The 12,482-nt window shown below is 45.3% G+C and overlaps 1 protein-coding gene across 1 annotated transcript in view; it reads left to right on the top strand.

Annotated features, from left to right (window-relative positions):
* Positions 1-12,482, top strand: part of LOC143768116 (piezo-type mechanosensitive ion channel component 2-like) — a 164,249-nt gene that overhangs the window by 92,973 nt on the left and 58,794 nt on the right. The window contains exon 25 of the mRNA XM_077256803.1: positions 152-317. Within this exon, the coding sequence (XP_077112918.1) occupies positions 152-317 (166 nt within the window). The remainder of the gene's footprint in view (positions 1-151; positions 318-12,482) is intronic.

Here is a 12,482-nt window from a genome sequence, read left to right as displayed (position 1 = left end):
CTCTCAGATTACATAGCAAAAAACTGCTGGCAGATTCCATTACATTTTTCTATTACATTATACAAATACATTAACTAGTAAATGGAATTGAATGGATTTATGAATTATAACCTGTCTTGATATGATTAGTCTCCTCTTTGTTCCTGGCCAGATGACACCATGCTGCTGCTCCTCGCATCTCTGCAGTGGCAGGTATTTGAGGATGAGAATTTGACTTGTGTACGAATGCTCGCCGGTGACAACATCGAGATTAGTAAAGACTTGGACCCCGGAGATTTGAGCCAGTATAGCCCTGTACCTAATTTCCTCCACTGCAAGTAAGTAGTTACCAATTTATATGGCTTGGCTTCTAAGGGTATGTTCACATGTGAGGGGAAAAAAAAGTATCTATCAAAATATAAAAATAATTAATTTGATCGTTAAATGGCGTAACGAGAAAAGTAAAATCAAAGCGCGAAAATTAAATTTTTTGGTCACCGCAACATTGCGTACTGGATTAAGATATAACCTTTAATTAAATTTACTAAAACCCCTTTAAGGGTATAAGAACAACACACAAAACAAAAACAAAAGTGCAAGGTGCAAAAATCAGACAACACTAAAAAGACTTATGGGGTGCACATGACCCTATAGGGTATTCATTGTCGAAGTTCCCTTTAAATAAAGATAAACCGCTACTTAATTATACTACCACACTACCCCCAAACTTTTTTACTTTTGGTATACGGTGTGTGTATAAATTCACTGCGGAAACAAATCTTTTTGACAGTCCCCAATTATGGTCATGCCTGGTCAGTGCATCCTCCATATAACTCTACTGGTCATAAAACACCCACTGTATTAACCCTCAATAGGGTACAGATTTTATATGTAGAGCATCATATCAAAACGGTGGGTCTGACCATATACCAGAACCCAATTAACATCCATTAGGTCTGGATATTTGCCACACATAAGACCTTCACTGAACCTATACGTCCAAAAGGACTAGTATAGAGCAGATTTTCAGAGGTCAACAGTGTCAACAATATCAATCCCTAGGTATTAACTGTTAATGATGCAAACACTCACAATCATAATGCACCTTTAAGACAAACCTTTTCACCTACTCATTGTGTCATAAGGGGATTGACGCAGCATATATGTTTGGCATACTGCACATATTGAAACAATCTCACCCGTCTGGATACTGTCACAAACACGACCTTGGATCCAAACACAGCGGTGGACTCATATCCCTCACTTCCAACGCGTTTCGCTATGCTTATCAGGGGATAGTTTGGGCCGATGTGATCATGCCAGCTCTGGACGCTGTCATTGCGCATGGACAAGGTAGTGCTATCCGGCCTTATATTCGCGCCTTGCAGACAAACCTTAACAGACTTCCGGTTTCCGCTCTGCACAATCTCCAGTTCTTGGAACGCATACCCAGACCGGAAGTTCACTCAGTGGAGCGCACATGTGATCAAAAGGTCCTACATGTGGGGCGCCGATCTTAACATGGAGCGCAAGCGTCATATATACGCATGCGCCGATGTGGGAATTATCCCGTATTACTCAATCTGCTGTACAGATGAGGGGATAAAAACATAACCCAGTGCCCTTTACACAGAGTGATATACAATACGCAGCGTAGCGGGCAATAGCGGTGTTTAACCATTAGGGACCCGAAACTGGTCCATAATAGTGCCACTTTATTATGTACAGGTTTCACACCAAGGAAGACACCATAGGATATTCTATTACGGACAGTGACCCACGCGAGACAAGGCACCCCCCTATAAGGGCAGATAATTAGCAAGATTATTAGCAAAAAGGCACTAGAAATATAGAAATACATGATGAGTGGCAATGATGTAAGGATTAATTTAGCGCTATACTCGTGCCAACAGACCGACCTAACTCAGGAGACCAGAACTAGCGGAAAGGATAGAAAGAAGGAAGAAGGAATACTGGACAATGGGGCCTATAACATCCCTAGGGTGCCCTAAACTGACTCACACCTACCTAACGTGGAGGTTGGCACCCTAAAACCTGCGCACTGGCGCCCTCACTCATCGGTGGCTGTCCCTCTCTGCTAGCCCTAATACGTTCTGATCTATAGAAAAGAAGAAAAAGAGAGTTGATCATTCAGACCCTTTGGATGGACTGTCTGTAGCCAGAAGATCCATTTACACTCCATTTGGAGGATCATCTGGTCCCAATTGCCTCCTCTAATCGGGGGGTTGATCCTATCAATCCCCTTGGGATCTCCCTCTTCGAAATGTGATCTGAGGTGTAGGGCCTATTGAGTCCTTGATATCCATATCCATATGGAGTATCTCCCAGTGACGGCAAAGAATGTTCCTTATTTCTTTTGCCCCGTTAGAAAATTTTGTCACAAATCGTGAGATGTTCTCCTCTACTCTGGGGGTTGTAGGTGTGAGTAAATCCTTACGTTTTTTTGTAAGAGATAATTTATAAGCCTCGCTCAGTACATTGTCTGGATAGCCTCTCTCACGGAACCTTCCCCTTAGATCATCCGCCTGTTGTTTAAACCTGGTTAGTTCAGAACAGTTACGTTGAATCCTGAGGTACTGCCCTTTTGGTATTAACCTTTTAAGGGGTTTAGGGTGACCACTTTCCCACCTCAGGAGTGAGTTAGTAGCGGTAGATTTGCGATAATTCTCCGTATTAATTTCACCATTTTCGCCCCTCTGAATCAGGACGTCGAGAAATGCCAGTCTGGATTTATTAACCTCAAAGGTAAACTTCAGACCCAGGTTATAATATAATAATAATAATTTTTATTTATATAGCGCCAACATATTCCGCAGCGCTTTACAACTTATAGAGGGGACTTGTACAGACAATAGACATTACAGCATAACAGAAATCACAGTTCAAAACAGATACCAGGAGGAATGAGGGCCCTGCTCGCAAGCTTACAAACTATGAGGAAGGGGAGACACGAGAGGTGGATGGTAACAATTGCTTTAGTTATTTGGACCAGCCATAGTGTAAGGCTTTGGTGTTCATGTAAAGCTGCATGAACCAGTTAACTGCCTAAGTATGTAACAGTACAGACACAGAGTGCTATTAACTGCATAAAGTGTATGAGAACATGATACGAGGAACCTGAATATGTGGGTTTTTTTTTTTTATAAATTATTAATTATTGGTAATAATTATTTACATTCAATCCTTCTACAAAGCTGCCGAACTCTATTTCAGTACCTCTCCAGATGACAAAAACGTCATCTATATAGCGCAACCTGTTATGACCTGGTGGTTAAGGAGGAACATGGGACGAGCTCTGAGGAGGTGGTATCTGTACTGACCGCAGTTCCTAATCCTAACACCAACACTAGAAGTAGCCGTGGGATGTTCCTGTCACTCCCTAGACACCTCGTCACAGCCTGAGAACTAACTACCCCTAAAGATGGAAACAGAAAGCTATCTTGCCTCAGAGAAAACCCCAAAGGAAAGACAGCCCCCCACAAATATTGACTGTGAGTGGAGAGGGAAATGACATACACAGAATGAAAACAAGATTTAGCAAAGGAGGCCAATTCTAACTAAATAGACAGGATAGAAAAGGATACTGTGCGGTCAGTATTAAAAGCTAAAAATCCACACAGAGTTTACAAAAAATCTCCACACCGACTCACGGTGTGGAGGGGCAAATCTGCTTCCCCAGAGCTTCCAGCTAAGCTGAATATATCATACAGACAAGCTGGACAAGAAAAAACACAACATGAGCTGAACGATTAAGTCCACAGCAAGTGGACAACCAAAAGAAAAGCAATGACTTATCTTTGCTGAAATGGACAGGCTATCAGAGAAATCCAAGGAGAGATCTGAATCCAACCAAGAAACATTGACAGCTGGCACTGGCTGAAGACTAGGGCCAGGCTAAATAGCAGAGCCAGGAGAGACGATCAGTGGAAGCAGCTGCAATGCTAAATCCAAGGAGCAGCAGTTCCACTCAAAACCACCGGAGGGAGCCCAAGGGCAGAACTCACAAAAGTGCCATTTACAACCACCGGAGGGAGCCCAAGAACGGAATTCACAACAGTACCCCCCCCTTGAGGAGGGGTCACCGAACCCTCACCAGAGCCCCCAGGCCGATCAGGACGAGCCAAGTGAAAAGCACGAACCAAATCAGCAGCATGGACATCGGAGGCAACAACCCAAAAATTATCCTCCTGGCCGTAACCCTTCCACTTGACCAGATACTGAAGCTTCCGCCTCGAAAAACGAGAATCCAATATCTTCTCCACCACATATTCCAACTCCCCCTCAACCAACACCGGAGCAGGAGGATCAACAGAGGGAACCACGGGCACCACATATCTCCGCAACAAAGATCTATGGAAAACATTATGGATGGAAAAAGAAGCTGGAAGGGCCAAACGAAAAGATACCGGATTGATAATTTCAGAAATCTTATAAGGACCAATAAAGCGAGGCTTGAACTTAGGGGAAGAAACCTTCATAGGAACATGACGAGAAGATAACCAGACTAAATCCCCAACACGAAGCCGGGGGCCAACACACCGACGACGGTTAGCAAAACGTTGAGCCTTTTCCTGAGACAACGTCAAATTGTCCACCACATGAGTCCAAATCTGCTGTAACCTGTCCACCACAGAATCCACACCAGGACAGTCAGAAGGCTCAACCTGCCCTGAAGAAAAACGAGGATGAAAACCAAAATTACAAAAAAAAGGCGAAACCAAGGTAGCCGAACTAGCCCGATTATTAAGGGCAAACTCGGCCAACGGCAAGAAGGTCACCCAATCATCCTGATCAGCAGACACAAAGCATCTCAAATAGGTTTCCAAGGTCTGATTGGTTCGCTCAGTTTGGCCATTTGTCTGAGGATGAAATGCTGAAGAAAAAGACAAATCAATGTCCATTCTAGCACAAAAGGACTGCCAAAACCTGGAAACAAACTGGGAACCTCTGTCAGACACAATATTCTCCGGAATGCCATGCAAACGAACCACATGCTGAAAAAACAATGGAACCGAATCAGAGGAGGAAGGCAACTTAGGCAAAGGTACCAAATGGACCATCTTAGAAAACCGGTCAGAAACCAGACATCTTCTGGGATAAGATAACAGATAACAGACATCTTCTGGGAAACAGGAAGATCCGAAATAAAATCCATGGAAATATGCGTCCAGGGCCTCTCAGGGACCGGCAAAGGCAAAAGCAACCCACTAGCACGGGAACAGCAAGGCTTGGCCCGGGCACAAGTCCCGCAGGACTGCACAAAAGAACGCACATCCCGCGACAAGGAAGGCCACCAAAAGGACCTAGCAACCAAATCTCTGGTACCAAAAATCCCAGGATGACCAGCCAACACCGAACAATGAACCTCAGAAATTACCTTACTAGTCCATCTATCAGGAACAAACAGTTTCCCCACTGGACAGCGGTCAGGTTTATCAGCCTGAAACTCCTGAAGCACCCGCCATAAATCAGGGGAGATGGCAGAAAGAATCACCCCTTCCTTGAGAATACCAACCGGCTCAAGGACTCCCGGAGAATCAGGCAAAAAACTCCTAGAGAGGGCATCAGCCTTCACATTCTTAGATCCCGGAAGATACGAGACCACAAAATCAAAACGGGAGAAAAACAGGGACCATCGAGCTTGTCTAGGGTTCAACCGCTTGGCAGACTCGAGGTAAATCAGATTCTTATGATCAGTCAAGACCACAACGCGATGCTTGGCTCCCTCAAGCCAATGTCGCCACTCCTCGAATGCCCACTTCATAGCCAACAACTCCCGATTGCCGACATCATAATTACGCTCAGCAGGCGAAAACTTTCTGGAGAAGAAGGCACACGGTTTCATCAAAGAACCATCAGAACTTCTCTGAGACAAAACGGCCCCTGCCCCAATCTCAGAAGCGTCAACCTCAACCTGAAAAGGAAGAGAAACATCCGGCTGACGCAATACAGGGGCAGAAGTAAAACGACGTTTAAGCTCCTGAAAGGCCTCAACAGCCGCAGAGGACCAATTCATCACATCAGCGCCTTTCTTCGTCAAATCGGTCAGGGGCTTAACCACACTGGAAAAGTTAGCAATGAAACGGCGATAAAAATTAGCAAAGCCCAAAAATTTCTGAAGGCTCTTCACAGATGTGGGTTGAATCCTATCATGAATGGCCTGGACCTTAACAGGATCCATTTCTATAGCTGAGGGAGAAAAAATGAAACCCAAAAAAGAAACCTTCTGAACTCCAAAAAGGCACTTAGACCCCTTCACAAACAAAGCATTAGCACGAAGGATCTGAAATACCATCCTGACCTGATTCACATGAGACTCCCAAACATCGGAAAAAAACAAAATATCATCCAAATATACAATCATGAATTTATCAAGATAATTCCGGAAGATATCATGCATAAAGGACTGAAACACAGATGGAGCATTAGAGAGCCCGAATGGCATCACAAGGTATTCAAAATGGCCTTCGGGCGTATTAAATGCTGTTTTCCATTCGTCACCCTGTTTAATACGAACAAGATTATACGCCCCTCGAAGGTCAATCTTAGTAAACCAACTAACCCCCTTAATCCGAGCAAACAAATCAGAAAGCAAAGGTAAAGGGTATTGGAATTTGACCGTGATCTTATTGAGAAGGCGATAATCTATACAGGGTCTCAAGGAGCCATCCTTCTTGGCAACAAAGAAGAATCCAGCTCCCAACGGTGAAGAAGACGGGCGAATATGCCCCTTCTCCAAAGACTCCTTTACACAACTCCGCATGGCTGCATGCTCTGGCACAGACAGATTGAAAAGTCGGCCCTTAGGGAACTTACAGCCAGGAATGAAGTTAATAGCACAATCGCAGTCCCTATGAGGAGGAAGGGAGCTGGACTTGGGCTCATCAAATACATCCTGGAAATCCGACAAAAACTCAGGAACTTCAGAAGAGGGGGAAGAGGAAATTTACATTAAAGGAACATCACTATGTATCCCTTGACAACCCCAACTAGTCACAGACATAGATTTCCAATCCAGCACCGGATTATGCACCTGTAACCATGGAAAACCCAGCACAACAACATCATGCAAATTATGCAACACCAGAAAACGACAATCTTCCTGATGTGCTGGAGCCATATACATGGTCAACTGTGTCCAGTACTGAGGTTTATTCTTGGCCAGTGGTGTAGCATCAATCCCCCGTAAGGGAATAGGGCTCTGCAAAGGCTGCAAGGAAAAACCACAGCGTCTGGCGAACTCTAAGTCCATTAAGTTCAGGGCAGCGCCTGAATCCACAAATGCCATAACAGAAAAGGATGATAATGAGCAAATCAGGGTAACAGACAAGAGAAATTTAGGCTGTACAGTACTAATGGTAACAGACCAAGCGACCCTCTTAGTACGCTTAGGGCACTCAGAAATAACATGAGCAGAATCACCACAGTAAAAACAAAGCCTATTCTGACATCTGAATTCCTGCCGTTCTGCTCTAGTCAAAATCCTATCACATTGCATAGGCTCAGGACTCTGCTCAGAGGACACTGCCATATGGTGCACCACCTTGCGCTCGCGCAGGCGCCGATCAATCTGAATGGCCAGAGACATTGATTCGTTCAAACCAGCAGGCGTGGGGAACCCCACCATAACATCTTTAAGGGCTTCAGAAAGACCCTTTCTGAAAATTGCTGCCAGGGCATACTCATTCCATTTTGTGAGCACAGACCACTTTCTAAATTTCTGTCAGTATACTTCTGCCGCTTCCTGACCCTGACACAGAGCCAGCAAGGTTTTTTCTGCCTGATCCACAGAATTAGGTTCGTCATACAGCAATCCGAGCGCTTTAAAAAATGCGTCTACATTGAGTAATGCAGGATCCCCTGACTCAAAGGAGAATGCCCAGTCCTGAGGGTCTCCACGCAGCAGAGAAATTACAATCTTCACCTGCTGAATGGGGTAACCAGAGGAACGGGGTCTCAAAGCAAAAAACAATCTGCAGTTATTTTTAAAGTTCAAAAATTTGGATCTATCCCCAAAAAACAAATCAGGAGTAGGAATTCTAGGCTCTAAAACAGGAGTCTGAATGATATAATCCGAAATACCCTGTACTCTAGCAGCAAGATGATCCACACGAGATGTCAATCCCTGAATATCCATGCTAGCACCTAACCACTGAGCCACCCAGAGGTAAGGGGAAAAAAAAAGACAAAACAGGCTGCAAAGAAAAAAAAAAAAATGGCTCAGAACTTTTTTTTCCCCTCTTTTGAGATGCATTCAACACATTGTTGGCCAGCTGTACTGTTATGACCTGGTGGTTAAGGAGCAACATGGGACGAGCTCTGAGGAGGTGGTATCTGTACTGACCGCAGTTCCTAATCCTAACACCAACACTAGAAGTAGCCGTGGGATGTTCCTGTCACTCCCTAGACACCTCGTCACAGCCTGAGAACTAACTACCCCTAAAGATGGAAACAGAAAGCTATCTTGCCTCAGAGAAAACCCCAAAGGAAAGACAGCCCCCCACAAATATTGACTGTGAGTGGAGAGGGAAATTACATACTCAGAATGAAAACAAGATTTAGCAAAGGAGGCCAATTCTAACTAAATAGACAGGATAGAAAAGGATACTGTGCGGTCAGTATTAAAAGCTAAAAATCCACACAGAGTTTACAAAAAATCTCCACACTGACTGACGGTGTGGAGGGGCAAATCTGCTTCCCCAGAGCTTCCAGCTAAGCTGAATATATCATACAGACAAGCTGGACAAGAAAAAACACAACATGAGCTGAACGATTAAGTCCACAGCAAGTGGACAACCAAAAGAAAAGCAATGACTTATCTTTGCTGAAATGGACAGGCTATCAGAGAAATCCAAGGAGAGATCTGAATCCAACCAAGAAACATTGACAGCTGGCACTGGCTGAAGACTAGAGCCAGGCTAAATAGCAGAGCCCGGAGAGACGATCAGTGGAAGCAGCTGCAATGCTAAACCCAAGGAGCAGCAGTTCCACTCAAAACCACCGGAGGGAGCCCAAGGGCAGAACTCACAAAAGTGCCATTTACAACCACCGGAGGGAGCCCAAGAACGGAATTCACAACAGCAACCATAGCGCTATTTACTCCTCAAAGAGACTAGACGCGTCATTGAATACGACCTTTTCCTCCCACCAGCCCAGGAGCAAATTAGCATAGGCGGGCGCACATGGGCTCCCCATTGCTGTGCCCCTGAGCTGGTGGAAGTACTTGTCATCAGAAAGGAAAACATTATTAGTCAGACAAAATTCCGAAGCCTTCAGTGTAAATTCATTGTGTCTCTTAAACTGTAGGTATGTGTCCACAGCCATTAAACCAACCTTGTGAGGAATAGAAGAATAAAGCGCCTTTACTACGTCTATACTCCCCAAAATCATGTCTGATTCAATACAGATGCCGTCAAGTCTCCTGAGGTCGGTCGGGTCACACACGTACGAATTCAGTGCCACAACAAATGGTCTAAGCACTTGATCAACATAAAGGCCCAGACCCTGCGTCATACTATTAATCCCTGCCACTATTGGTCTGCCCTTCAATGGGTTGGTACCTTTATGCACTTTAGGGAGACAGTAAAAAGTGGCCATTATGGGGTGGGTAGGAATCAAAAAATCTCTCTCATTAGAGTCAATCACGTCTGTTTCATATCCTTCATTGACCAAATGCTTTAGTTTCCTCATGATCTCATTGGTTGGATTATGTGGGAGAAGCTCATAGCCATCTGGATCCTCCAGCAATGAGATGCAGAGAGACCTGTATTGCAAGGCATCCATAACAACTACATTGCCCCCCTTATCGGAGGGTTAATTGTTATGTTCAGGTCTTTTTCCAAGATATTCAGACTCGCCATTTCTTCCCTTGATAGGTTACGGTACCTTGCATTAATAAACCTAGGCAGTTTCAAGAGTTCTTCAGATACTAAGTTGACAAATACATCGATTGAGCTGAGATCACCCGTCTGGGGCGGCATTTTTTTACTTCTATTTTTTAAGTTGGTGAACGGACCGTCACCCCTAATGTTGGGGTCCATGTCCCCCAGATGAAAAAGTAAGCGTACGTCTGATACAGTGTCGGACTGGAGCACCTTGGGCCCACCAGAGAAAATTATTCTTGGGGCCCACTATATAGCTACATAGAAATAAATACAAGACCACTAATTGTGTTGTAAAAGATGCTAATATCAGGGTATAATACAAAGGTAGTACACGTCTGAATTAAGTAGCAGGGGTTGGGGTAACCCCCTCATAAAATATAATGTAGCCCCCTCATAGAATATAATGTAGCCTCCCACAGAATAAATATAATGCAGCCCCCCACAGAATTATAATGTAGCCCTCTCATAGGGTATAGTGCAGCCCCTCCACCATCACCATTGTTCTCCCCCTCCACCATTGTACTCATTACCACCTCCATCATTGCCTCCTCCCCACCACCATTGTTCTTTCCACCACTACCATCTTTGTCCTTTACACCACAACCATCATTGCTTTCTTCCCCACCACCATCATTGCTTCCCCCACCACCATCATCATCATCACTACCTCCCCTACCACCACCATAATCATTGCCTCCACTACCACCATCATTGCTTCCCCACCACCATCATCATCATTGCCTCCCCCACCACCATCATCATTGCCCCCCCACCATCATCATCATCATCATTGCCTTCCCCACCACGATCATCATCATTGCCCTACCACCATCATCATTGCCCCCACCACCATAATCATTGCCTCCAGCATCATAATCATCATTGCCCCCACCATCATCATCATTGCTCCCACCACCATCATCATTGCCTCCAGCACCATCATTATTGCCCACACCACCATCATCATTGCCCCCACCACCATCATCATTGCCTCCAGCACCATCATCATTGCCTCCCCCCCCCCCACACACAGCTGCAGGCAGGGACACACACACAGACACAGAAACAGCTGCACACACGCAGGCACACACACACATGCAGGCAGAGACACACACAGCCGCACACACGCAGGCACACACACGCAGGCACACACACACGCAGGTACACACACGCACACACACACACAGCACCCACTCACCTCTCCGCACGTTCCCAGCAGTCGCAGCACATCCCGGCAACTTTCTCTCTGACACAGCCGCGCTGAATGATGATGTCATCCAGCCGTGCTGAGTCATACAGGAAGTGCCAGGCAGGAAGGAGGATGGTGTGGATCCCTGCAGCTCTGCTCTGGTCCCAAGCTGCAGGGATCGCAATCAAGGATTGCCGCCCGTTAGGGGCCCACCTTCGGGGCCCCCCATTCAGCAGCAGCGGCGGGCAGTGTTAGCCTCAGCCTGCGGCTAACGCTGCCCGCCATTAAAGTGAAATGGTATTCACGCCTCTCCACACCCATAGGGGCGTGGGGAAGCGTAAATATTCATTTCTCTTTAGCAGCGGGGACAGGCTCCTGTCCAGCTGCTGCTCTCTGGCACCAGAAGGGCCCCCCTTGATTCAGGGGCCCCATAACAGCTGGGTGTGCCACTATTAGCGACACTCCACTGGCTGAGGGGCCCCTGGAGCAGTGGGGGCCCTAGGCAGCTGCTGGCCAATATGCCAGCAGGTGTCAGTGCCTGGGCCCACCGGAGAATCCTCCGGTTCTCTGGTGGGCCAGTCCGACCCTGGTCTGATAGCATACTATCTGGGATTCCCAGCTCAGTTGATGTCCTTTTTATTTCTTTTGCAAAGTGTTTTCGCCACCTTAGTTTTCGAGCAAACAAGTGGAGGTCCTTAATAGTCTCGAAACTGTCATAGTCAGTGGTGGGGAGAAAGGATAATCCTTTGCACATTACACATTTCGTTTGTAGATAAAGGTCGTGAGGATAGGTTCAGGACTTGGGGCTCTAGGATGTGCCGCAACATTACAATAAAATGCAATAACAGGTGATCAAAAATCATATCTACCCCAAAATGGTATCAATAAAAGTGTCAGCTTGCACAAAAAATAAGTGTTCACCCAGCCCCAAATCACAAAAAATACACTACAGGTATCAGAAAATGGCGCAATTTTTTTTTCACCACTTAAATAAAAAAAACCTAGACATGTTTTGTGTCTGCAAACTCATAATGACCTGGAGAATCATAATGGCAGGTCAGTTTTTTGCATTAAGTGAATATGGTAAAAAAAGAACAAAATAATGAATTATGTATTGCACTTTTTTTTCCAATTTCACTTCACTCTGAATTTTTTTACCGTTTTCTAGTACACTATATGGTGAAACCAATGGTGTCGTTCAAATGTACAGCTCGCCCTGCAAAAAACAAGCCCTCACATGGAAAAATAAAAAAAGTTATGGCTCTGGGAAGAAGGGGAGCAAAAAATGATACAGCAAAAATGGAAAATCCCAAGGTGGTGAAGGGGTTAAATACATTTGTGTACTAATTAAAAGATTTGTACCAAGTAGGACAAGTTGAGAAAAAAGTTTAAGCATGTGCCACTTCTGC

Source organism: Ranitomeya variabilis, chromosome 4, assembly GCF_051348905.1.
Source record: "Ranitomeya variabilis isolate aRanVar5 chromosome 4, aRanVar5.hap1, whole genome shotgun sequence".
Classification (NCBI taxonomy): Eukaryota; Metazoa; Chordata; class Amphibia; order Anura; family Dendrobatidae; genus Ranitomeya; species Ranitomeya variabilis.
This window is presented reverse-complemented; position numbering and strand designations above follow the sequence as displayed.